The sequence below is a fragment of the Agelaius phoeniceus genome, chromosome 10 (genome assembly GCF_051311805.1).
Source record: "Agelaius phoeniceus isolate bAgePho1 chromosome 10, bAgePho1.hap1, whole genome shotgun sequence".
In the NCBI taxonomy this organism is placed as follows: Eukaryota; Metazoa; Chordata; class Aves; order Passeriformes; family Icteridae; genus Agelaius; species Agelaius phoeniceus.
In genome coordinates this window covers 5,978,934-5,990,854 of record NC_135274.1, presented here as the reverse complement: position 1 = coordinate 5,990,854, position 11,921 = coordinate 5,978,934, and the positions used below count along the sequence as shown (strand labels likewise).

The 11,921-nt window shown below is 53.0% G+C and overlaps 1 protein-coding gene across 1 annotated transcript; it reads right to left on the bottom strand.

Moving 5' to 3' along the window:
- Positions 1 to 1,402: 1,402 nt before the first annotated feature.
- Positions 1,403 to 4,037, bottom strand: LOC129124517 (small ubiquitin-related modifier 3-like). Its single transcript, XM_077183652.1, has 4 exons — positions 3,842 to 4,037; positions 3,593 to 3,750; positions 2,185 to 2,256; positions 1,403 to 1,885 (listed from the first exon to the last, which is right to left on the bottom strand). The coding sequence occupies exons 1-4, from the start codon at positions 4,035 to 4,037 to the stop codon at positions 1,823 to 1,825; spliced, it is 489 nt and encodes a 162-aa protein (XP_077039767.1). The 3' UTR covers positions 1,403 to 1,822.
- Between the last annotated feature and the right edge of the window lie 7,884 nt (positions 4,038 to 11,921).

Here is an 11,921-nt window from a genome sequence, read left to right as displayed (position 1 = left end):
TCAACCAAGGGAATCTGGACATCACTGTTGTTAGATTTATAGTCTTTGCAATTAAAAGGTGGACCCGCATTTGGGGAGCTGGACTTCACCAGATGGGATTCATCTTTCTTCTTTCGGAAACTGGACCCCCACCATCTGGGGATGCTCCTTTTGGGATACATCCTGAGAAAAACTAAATCACAATAGTGTATAGAATTGTGATGTAAAAATTGGGAATAGAAACTGCTGAGAAAGCTGATGAGTACCCCTATAAATACCTGTAAGCCTCAACTATGGGTGTGCAGTTGGAGGGAAAACTCCCCCCACTGTACCCAGCGCTGTATTGCTCATACTTTACCATATTAATTAATAAATTGATTGCTGCTTGAATATTGGCCTAGTCAAGCTTCTCCTTTATAACAGCAACAACGGGGAGGATGCAGGAGAATCTGCAAAACGCCCCAGGGAGCAGGGGTAGTGCGGAGTAGCCCCCACGGCGCCTTTCCTGCACAGAGCGGACCCGAGTCCCAGAGGGGATCCATGGGATATCCCACCCCAGCTCACTGCCACCCCAGAGAAGGGAACAGGGACCTTTCCAACCAGATTTCAGCAAGAAGGAGCACAGCTAATGTGAACAAATGGAAAGAGAAAAGGCTGGGGATGATTCCATGGAGCAGCAGGACAGCCTGAGTTAAAATTCCTCTGGAACGGGCTTCACAGAGCCCAAACCACCACACAAATAATTAAACCTCAGCAAGGCTGGAGGGGCAGGACAGCCGTTTATTATTATTATTATTATTATTATTATTATTATTATTATTATTATTGTTATTTTGAAGACACCTAAATGTCTCTCCTCACTTACTAGCTCTTTGCACAGTTTGGTGACATTAAAAGGCATTTTCCCCCTCTCATTTACCAGGTTTATATACCAGAAAAGAGAAATTAAAAAGAAACCTGAGGCCACAGACTTCCAGTGCCCACAGAAAAAGACTCAAAGTTAAGGGGCAGAGGGACAGATGCTGCCCAGCCCTCAGCAAACAGCTGGAATTTCAGTGATGGGATTTTTTTATAACCTTGCACAACAAAAAAACACGGCTACTCTATCACAAGCATTAAGTTTTTAGACCAGCTGTCCTGCTGCTACATCCAGTTATGCAATAGTGTAAGCCAAAAAAAAACCCTCTAATTTCTGCACTTAAAAAGTATATTTTGGCCTACTTTATCATAATATGAAAAAACACATGTAAACCTTTAGTATTTAAACACTATCCCTAAGCATTGTATTGTGTTCTAGCCCCAGTCAAGGGCAGGACGCTGTCCAAGGGACTGACTGAATTTGTAACACGAGCTAAAAATTTAAAACCTGTATCTGTGTTCCTTCTCTCATGCACATCTTAAAAGGAAACTTTTACACTCACACTTGGCATGAAAATACATTGAACTATTTATATAGTTTGAGTTAAAACAGAGGGACAAGACCAACCAGAGACAGGAATGAACACTCAGTGTCCCAACACATGGATGAATGCTTAGGCCACAAGTTTAAAGAGAGAAAAAAAAGATAATACAACACATTTTAAAAAAGGCTAACAACAGAGAGACAACACATATTACTTAATCTGAATTTTAAATGGTGAAATTCAGACACAGCTCAATCCCTGCAGATACTATTTTGACTTGTGCACACAGAATGTCAAAGACAACAAGCAACTTTGGTAAATATCCTGTGAAGTTTCAAAGAACGTTCATCTGTTCCCTAATCAAACAGCAAATCCAAGGAGAGATGAGAGAGTGGGGTGTGATGAGGATCCTCAAAGTGTTCCCCAAAAGATGCTGTGTCTTAGCACCCTCCTCCTGTCTGCTGCTGGTACACTTCGATCGTGTCATCGTGTTCCATCTCCAGCTGTGGGAGTAACACAGGGATTATTTTAACATTTTAAAAATAAAGAAATTATGAGAAATATAGAAAACTTGAAAAACATGTGGTGACAAAAGCACGTGGCTCTCTGCTCCTCATCAGCACTGCAGGAATAATTAACTAAGACATGAAACACTTTTCATCAGTCACCCTGCACACATTTGTTGGAACATGCTAAACTCACAGCAACTATTTCAGGATCATTTTGATTTCAAGCCCCTTTGATCACCACTCAGACACCCGAATATCTGTGTAACAATTTGCAGTAAGAGTGTTTTTCATACCTGTGCAGGTGTGTCTGCTTCTTTAATGGGCTGTCCATCAAACAGGAACATAATGTGCTTCAGTGACAAGCCCTGCAAGTTCAAAGTTATAGATGAGAAACCACACTTGATTTCTGAATGCAAACTAAGTGTTCATGGATTTACTATAAGGACACATGGTAACGAAATTAACACTCAAAAGACAAAGGGGATGACACAAGATAGATTTAGATTAGGTATTGGGAAGAAATTCTTCCCTGTGAGGGTGGGGAGGCCCTGGCACAGGGTGCCCAGAGCAGCTGTGGCTGCCCCTGGATCCCTGGCAGTGCCCAAGGCCAGGCTGGACAGGGCTTGGAGCAGCCTGGGATAGTGGAGGGTGTCCCTGCCCCTGGCAGGGGTGGCACTGGATGGGCTTTGAATTCCCATCTAACCCCAAACCATCCAGTGATTCTCTGATTAAGATTTAACCACCAGGACACTGAGTATATTTGTCTGGCTGTCTACACTGAGGGAAGGTTAGATGCTGTTAACTTTACATTACCCTTAAAACCTGAGTTACCACACTACTGAATCCTGTTCTGACAGTGTTTAATCACATGAGGAAATCTTTATTCCCTGCATCAGGGATTGAGGACCTTGCTCTGCCCTCTAAAATCCATGTGATTCACACTTCTGTCACACACAGGAATGCTAAAACTCCTGTACCTCTCCAAAACCCAGAGAGGTGTCAGGGTGCAGCAGGCACAGAGCAGGGCAGAGTGTAAATAATAATAAGCAAATAAAGGATTCAGCAAGTAACAGAAGGGCAAGGGCAAACAAAATCTGACTCCGTTTCCAAAGCCATTCACATGCCCACCCTTTGCTCTGTGTAAAACTGGGAGCTCCAGGCTCAGGAACTGAGCTGTGGGATCCATCCTTCTGTTCAGTTCAGGATGGCACCGAGGAACAGCCTGTGACACCTGTGGGACACAGGTCACAACTGTGCAATAGGCAGCAGGAGACACAGGAGGGGAGAAGGAAACAACCCATGAGAAAGCTGTGGCAGAGAATTTATTTTGTGCCGTTTTCCAAACAGAAAATGCACTCAAAGTTGATGAAGTTTTTGAAGATGACAGGACTGAGGGGTTAGTGCATTGTCTCAGAGTCAGGAATGGAACTGGAGGAATTTTTGTAACTCTGTCACGGGACATTAGGGAGCACACATTAGGGAGGAGGAAGAGGCAGCTTCCATTCACCAAGAAGCTGCCAGCATCCCAGCTCCTCATTCTCCCACACACCTGGACACCCCCATCCTGCCCACAAGCATGTTCCACGATCGGGGCAGAGAAGCAGCGAGGGTTCCACCAGCACGGGGATGCTTCCCCGGGGTGTCGGAGCCCTTTTGGTCCGTGGGAGTCCGCACGGAGCCTGGGGCCGTGCCCTCGCCTACCTGTCGGCAGCAGTACGCCTTCATGAGCTTGCTCAGCGGAGTGTGCCGCTTGATTCTGAACTGCACCACGGAGCCGTCCTGCCCGGCAACTTTCAGGTCGATGTGCTCGTTCTCCGTTTTCACGCCTTCCTGGACGGAAAACTGCAGGATGTGGCGGGCTCAGAGCCCCGCTCGGGCCGGACAGCACCCGCCACATCCACCAAGGCCGCCCCTGCTGCCCCCGGCCGGGACACCTCGGCGGCCTCGCGCCGCGGGCGAGGCGGAGCCGCACCACAGCCGCGCCCCCGGGACGAGGAGAGGCGGCCGCTCCTCGTTCCCTCCCCGCTGTCCGCTCCTCCCCTCCCGCCGGCTCCTCCCGTCCCGCCTTCCAGCCGCTCCCCGCCCGCCGGCTCCTCCCTTCCAGCCGCTCCTCTCCCCGCCTCACCGGAGGCTTCTCCTCCGACATGGCGGGGGGGGAGCAAGGGGGTCGCGCTGGGGGCGTGGCCAACGGCCAAGGGGCGTGGCGGGGCCGCGTGCAGGCGCGTCCTCGCTGAACCTCACGGGGGCGCTGTGCTCCGGAGCGGGGAGCGGCGTGAGGGGAGAGCCCGGGACACCCCGAAACAGCCCCTGGACACCCCGAAACAGCCCCGGGATAGCCCGAAGCAGCCCTTGGATAGCCCAAAACAGCCCCTGGACACCCCCGGGACCGCACCTTCCCGGTCACACGGCAGCTCCTGTGTGAGGGAAAACGGGAGGAGAAGCCTTCCATCAAAGCACCCAATGTCTCCAGTCCAGCCCAGACCGGTGCTGGGGTGTTCAGATCCCCCTTAAGGGGAGGAGAGGCAAGTTTGCCTCGATCCACAATTGAGGAAAGAATTAGATTCTAAACATACCCGAAAGCGAGATTTAAAACACAAACGAGGTTAAATATTGGGATCCAAAGCGATATTTCAACCTTTATTTTTTTTTCATATAAGAGAAAAGAAAGAAGATAGAAAAGTGGGGATAGCCAAGAATAATAACGTGAAGCAGAGGGAAGGTGTTACCACCACCGTGGGTCCAGCGCCGCCTCACAGAGTGCGATGGGTGTTTCACAGCTGAATTCCATCCGACAGCTGCCAGTGGAGGAGCAGAGCCGGGCAGCTGGACCAGCACTGTGGGAGGGCACGAGCAGACAGCAAAGACTCCCACACTTTGTAGATTTAGCAGCTGCAGCTTCTGTGGCACTCGCTTATAGAGGGTTTTGAGAGTGGCAATGTCATATCCACCTCAAAGCAACAGCACACCCGTGGGCAGATTCATGTTTGCTCCCTTAAACTTCTTTGGCTGGTCGTTGGAATCCAGCTGAAGTTTGCCTGATGTATCAAAAAGTTTATTGCTTGCTTTTCTCATAAATCAAGCTTTGCTGCTTGGTTGCCTGATGTATCAACTACAAGCTCTCTTCATGACTTCAAACAGGGTTTATTTTCCAAAATAAAGCAGGAATTAAACTTTTTGCTAGAGGCAGAGCAAAACTTTAATTTTTAAACTTGAATCTTCGAAGAGGCAATGGAGAAAAACATTCCTTACTTTTTACTCGTTCACTACACAGGGCCGGGTGAGAGCAGGACGGGGGGTTTGTGCTGAGGGAGCTGCCCCTGCACGGAAGGGCAGAAAGGGGCCCGAGCTTCTTCAGAGGAAACCCCCTAAATATGAGATCCATCCCGGCTGAGTCCACTTCTCCCACAGGCAGTGCCCTTGAGCCGGTGGCCAAGGCTGCCTCCTCCAGCCTCAGGGGTGTTGTGGGGCCAGGAGAGAGGAGGAGGTTCTGCCCCAAACCTCCATCTCAGCCTCTGTCCTCACCCTGACCGTGAGGAAAGCAGACACTGGTCCCTTCAGCATATGCTCAAGGGTCTTAAAGGATTTTCCCTTTTCCATTCCCTTTCCCGGCTGTGCCCCCTCAGAGATGAGCAAAGTGGCACAGAATCAAGCAGGAACGGCCCCTGTTGGAGTCTTAGGAGTTGGCTTTTTTGTTTTTCCCTTGAGGAATTTTCCCCAATACGTGTTGCCAGGATACAGTAATGACTAGATACTTAAGAGAGACAAAGAAGTCGTCAGGTCAGGGGAAGGCTGGGTAATTTCTCTTTACCTGAGGTTTCCCGTGGAGGGCAGAGATATCTCGAGATTTGGACTGGGAAAACTGGGATAACTGTCGATATTAGGAGGGGAGAGAGGCTACGGTCGCTGTAGGGAGAATTCATCACCACTGCGGGGTTCTGCCTTCTGCTGCCTTTCCTCTACCGTGAGTGGAGCTCTGCTCGTAAGCTCGTTGCACTGGGACCCTACTAACACCCTACCTCACTAAAAGTGGGATTTTTCCCCATCTGCTCGGCTGCCTCAGTGGAAAACCCCGGGATCCCGAGCCCGCCTTTCCCTGCCCCCGCCGCTTCTTCGGCACTGCTCCGAGCATTCCCTGCACTATAGCTCTTCTTTCCCTGCCTGCCGAGACGCCCCGTGGTTCCCGCTACAGCTGTGGGGTTTGATACATCTCGTTTACCACCCGAGATTGTAAAGCAAGCCTTTCTTCCATCCCTGCCCATCTCGGTAGAGCCGCCATTAACTACCGCGTGTTCCCCGAGCTGGCAGCGGAGCGCCCCCTGCAGGCGCGGGGGAATCACCGCACCCGCCCTGCCCGCCGGGAGCCAGCAGCGCCCCTGCCGGCGGTGCCCGGAACTGCATCGCAGGGGAAAAGGCCTGCGGCCCAGAGGGGCTGACGCTGGATTTGTGTTCTCTTCGGTGCTGCTGTAGTTATTGCTGTTTGTTTGCCTTATTAATGTTTGTTTGCCTTGTTATGCATTCATGGCAGTCACTCTAATCATTGTATGTGTTTGTATTAACTGTTACAGTTGTTGCAGCACTTTGGGCTGGAAAATGAAGTATTGGGACTTGCCTAAAAGAGACAGTCTTAAGAAAAGGGGGGGCTTGATAAATAACACAGAGACTAGAAATTTTCAGTTCCCCTGAAGATGCTGAATAGAGCTTTAGGGCTAACTAGCAAAAAAGATTAAAGGTATGCATAAAGGAGGATAAATGTAGCTGGAACCAGTGGAGAAAAAGATAGAGGACTACAGAGGGGTTTTTGCAAGTTACGTAACAAAAAACAATAGTGCATACCAAAGAAAAAGTTCAAAGAAAGGTCACCAGTAATACTGAAGCATTCAGTGAATATGACCATGAGACCCCCCTGTTAGATGACCTCCAGGACCAAAAAAGGACTTCCAGTTAAAGGCGAACGCATGCAAATTAGTTCTAGGGAAGTGGTGTTAGCGTATTGCTAGGAGACACATTGTAATGAATATGTATGATCAGGATGGAATAAATACCCTGTTGTGAATTTTCACCACACACATCAGATTAAAGGAGATAGATACACTTCTGCGTGTCCAGCACTGATAAAGAATGACTGCTTTCTAACGCTTTAAGTTGAAAAAAACGTTTATTTCATAGCGAACATCCTAACGAACATCCTAACATCCTAACAAACATCCTTAACATCCTAACAAACATCCTAACATCCTAATATCCTAATCTCCTAATATCAATGTCGAACTCTATCCCCAAGTTTCTACAACTACATGCTTTCCCTCCCACAGTTCCCATTCTCCTAGTCTTGAAGTAATATGCAAACGGGAAGAAGAAATCAGACGAGGCCCTTCTCAGCATGCTGGTTTTCAGTTCAGACGGGCCGTGGAGGATCCACATCAAATCAGATCACACGGGGGCGGTGCTGGTTGTCCCCTGCGGCCATGGCTTCAATTCCCCTCGGTGGCCGCTGTCCCAGCCCGTTTCTTCGCAGGTCATCCAGCTCTCTCCGGGGACGCTGGCGGGGCACAGGGCTTGGGGCCCTGTCCCCATCAGCCAGTCTGCGGCGCCGGCCGCCTCCAGGAGCCGCATCCTCCTGCGCCTCCTGCTGCTGCCGCTGGCGCCAGCGCACCACGAAGGGATGGAGGCGGCGGCGGGGGCGGCGCGGGACCGGCCCGGGGCGGCTCTCCTGCTCCTGCAGCACGCGGATGCTCCCGATGGGCCCTTGGCAGGTCGGGCAGGTGGCGGCAGCATCGGGGGCAGCCTGGGGCTGGATGCAGGCGTGGCAGAACACGTGTCCGCAGGGCTCCACGGCAGCAGCGGGGCTGTGCAGGAAATCCACGCAGATGCGGCACACCCGGACGGCTCGGGGCGCCGCTGGCTCCTCCCTGGCCTCCGACATTGCTGCTCCCGGAATTGACTGCTCCCAGCCACGGGCAGGACTCGAAGGCTTGGCTTCCACTCGGGGCACTCGGAGGTTCCTCAACCTCTCGTGGGACTCAGAGATTCCTCAGTCTCTGGCAGGACTCAGAGGTTCCTCAGTCGCTGGAAGGACTTGAAGGTTCCTCTTCACTCACTGGCAGGACTCAGATGGTCGTCTCCACTCACTGGAGTAATTCAGAAGCTCCTCGGTCACTGGCAGGACTCGAAGGCTCCTCGGTCACTGGAGTAACTCGAAGGCTCCTCGGTCACTGGAGTAACTCGAAGGCTCCTCAGTCACTGGAGTAATTCAGAAGCTCCTCGGTCACTGGAGTAACTCGAAGGCTCCTTGGTCACTGGCAGGACTTGAAGGCTCCTCACTCACTGGAGTGACTCGAAGGCTCCTCGGTCACTGGAGTAACTCGAAGGCTCCTCGGTCACTGGAGTAGCTCGGAGGTTCCTCGGTCACTTGCAGGACTCGAAGGCTCCTCACTCACTGGGATAACTCGGAGGTTCCTCGGTCACTGGCAGGACTCGGAGGTTCCTCGGTCACTGGAGTAACTCGGAGGTTCCTCGGTCACTGGAGTAACTCGGAGGTTCCTCGGTCACTGGCAGGACTCAGAGGCTCCTTGGTCGCTGGCAGCACTTGGAGGTTCCTCCTCAGTCACGGGCAGACTTGGAGGTTCCTCACTCACCGGCAGGACTTGGAGGCTCCTCAGTCACTGGCAGCAGTCAGGTTCCTCAGTCACTGGCAGCACACAGAAGATGCTCGCTCGCTGGTAGCACAGAGGCTCCTCAGATGCTGGCAGCGCTTGGAAGCTCCTCAGCTGCTGTGGATCACAAGCTGAGTGTGCTGGCACTACCCAACGCTGGTGGTTATAGTTACGCAGGTGGTGTCATAATGACCATGAGTGACACGGCCTGACATCACAGGGCTCTGAGGGCCACACCCAGGAGCTCCCCATCCACAGACAGATCCTGTGGCACAAGGCCCACCTGGCAGTGGGCTGCACACCTCAGTGTTTGCCCAGATCCCTTCCAGGGGGTCTCTCCTGGTTTCCATGCCATGTGCTGGGGTCTGGGGCTGCACCTCCCCAGCGGGAGGACTCTGTTCAGCCCTTAGTTGAACTTCAGGAGGTTCCATCAGCCCATTTCTCCAGCCTGTTGAGGTCCTTGTGGGTGCAGAGTCACCTTCTGGTGTCTCAGCAGCTCCTCCCACTGTAGGAAATCCAGCAAACTTGCTGAGGGTGCCCTGGACCCCTTTATTCAGGCCACTATCAAGAAGGAAGAGGACTGGTCCCAGTGCTGATGTCTGGGCTACACTGCTGATGATCAGCCTCTATCTCAGCTTCATGCTGCTGATCAACATCCTCGACTTAAAATCCAGTGTCAACAGTTAAAATCACTTCCTCACAGGGCAGAGCTTATTTGCAAAGTTCTGCTCCCGCCAAGCCTCCTGCTTTCTCCAAACTCATGAGAAATGTCTGGCTGATCCTTTATCAGCCCCAGTGAGCATTTTCCCCTTCAAATACAGCAGCTCTGGAATACAGCAAAGGATCTGTTGAATCATTTGCCTCTTCCACCACTTTTCCTGAAATATACCTGAAACATACCTGGTATTTTCCTGAAAATACCATTGTAGCACTACACACCGACACCAGCTCTTGGAATCATTTTGTGCCCTTCGCAAAGAGACTGAGGTTGTTTGGCAGAGACTCTCCAGGACCAGGCAATACAACAAGGCACCTCTAGGGCCCTGCTGCTGCCACCATAGCCCTGCTGTGGATGGAATGGAAGAGGCTGTGATGGCAGCAGGCCACCCCAGCACAGTTATCCACCTGTAGCTGGGCAGCCTGTGCTCACAGCTCAGTCTGTCCCTGGGATTTCCCCCTCAGAGTGCTGGCTGTTTGTCCCACCTTTCCTGTCACATGGCTGGAATTGGCCTAGTGCCAGCTTTTTGTGGCCTTTATGTGCAGGGCTGTAGAACTCCCCTTGGGCTCAAAGCCAAGCTCCCTGTTACATCTCATTAACCCCTTCTTTCCAAGTTCCCTTGTGCGTCCTCCTAGTACCCAATGCGGGTGGTGGGGCACTGTCCCACTCCTCAGCTGTGATGTCCCCATCACTATCTGCTTACCCATCCCACTCAGGACAGATTTCCATTGTGGCAGCCTTGCAAGGGACCAGTTAATCCTCATGAAATGTCTTTTTAGCTGCCAGGCTCCACTCTCAGTTACACTGCAGGCGCTTCTTCCCAGACCTGAGTGGCACCTTGGCCACCCAAGGACACAGCTTCACCTCCCCACCAAGGCCCAGCCAAGCCAAAGGGTTCACCAGCTTTGCAGTGCCTCAGCCACATGATCCCTGCACACAGAAACGTTCACAGGAGGAATTAGAAACATCAGTAGCTCCATGCCAGGCTATGGGAAGCAGCCCCTGGGATGAGGATGCTGGAGCCCAGGACAAAGCTCAGGATGAGAGCAGAGGACACAGTGCCTCTGTCCAGGGACACTGGGTGCTGCCCTGGCAGCATGGCCTGGCCTCTGCTTGTCCCCAGGGCATGGCCACATTCCATCCACCATCCATCCTGGCGCCCAGCAGGTCTCTCTGCTGCCCTGGCTCAGCAGAGGTGGACAGAGCCAGTCACAAGTGGGGTTTCAGGAAGAGGAACTCGCTTGCAGGGGTCTCCCATCCCTGATAGGTTTGGAGACATCACCCCTTAGTGCCAGTGGGGGCACTTAGGGAACCCAAAATGAATTTACTGGTCCCAGTCCCAGGGCAGCAGGGGGACTGGACCCTCGTGCAGGGGAAAGGCAGCTCAAAAGGATTTAGCACCAGCTGTCCCTGGATGTTGCTGGCCCTCAAAGTCCTCACAGCTTTCCCTGTACCTTTGGTGGGCAGAGACACCATGGGTCCTTTGGGCCAGCAAATACAGGACCCCTATCAGCGCTTTCCCTTCTCTTTACTGGGCTCCGCGGTCCATCCTCCATGCCCAAGGGGACTCCAGCCAAACGGGGATGGATCTCTTTGGATCATCACCTCCGTGCCGAGCACACCCGGACACGCCGCTCCCGGCACCGCCCCCGGCTCCTGCCGGGCAGCACCGAGCGCAGCCCCTGCCCGGACACAGCGAGGGAGAGCAGCCCCCAGAGAGCCTGGCAGGGCCAGTCCCTTTGTTCCCCCCACCCCAGCCTCTTCTGGCATAGCCAGGGACGATCTGGATCAAAAGTCACCTGCGAGTCCTGCCCTTGGGGCCTGCTGGCAGCAGCCAGGGCTCCCGGCCCTTCAGCTCCCCAGCTCAGCTGGAGCAGCCGTGCTGAGCTCCAGAAATGTGCACAGGGAGAGTTTTATCCCAGCCAGGGCTCTTTCAGCTCCCCAGCTCAGCCTGGAGCAGCCCTGCTGAGCTCCACAAACATGCACAGGGAGAGTTTTATCCCAGCCAGGGCTCTTTCAGCGCCCCAGATCAGCCTGGAGCAGCCGTGCTGAGCTCCACAAACGTGCACAGGGAGAATTTTATCCCGGCCAGGGCTCTTTCAGCTCCCCAGCTCAGCTGGAGCAGCTCTGCTGAGCTCCACAGCCTGGCCCTGCACAGGGAGAGTTTTATCCCAGCCATGGGAGTCCCCCCACGGGCAGCTTTGCTCAGCCCAGCCTCTCCTGTCCTGCCCAGCCTCACACAGGGCCGTGGGTGCTGCATGGCCAGCCCTGGGCAGGCTCCAGGGCAGGCAGCTCCATCCTCCTTGCCAGCCCAGCTCCCTTGCACTGCTGGGGCTGCAGGCTGAGCCCCCAGGCCCCCCCACGTACACAGGGGCTCTCTCCTAGAGATGCCAGGGGACAAAAGGCCAAGCTCTTGCCACAACACCCAGCTCCTTCCTCAGAGAGCAGCCTTGCCTCCATCCCAAGCTCTTCCTAACACCTGAACATCTCTGGGAACTGACTCCTCCTTTCAAGCCCAGCAGGAGCCCATCAGCCTTGCTTCTGCCTCCCCCAGCTCCCCCCAATGAGTCAGAGCCACATACCAGTGACAACTCCATCTGCCACTACTCCCAACCTGTGCCTGCCATGGAAGCAGAATTAAACTCTTTCAGACCAGAAC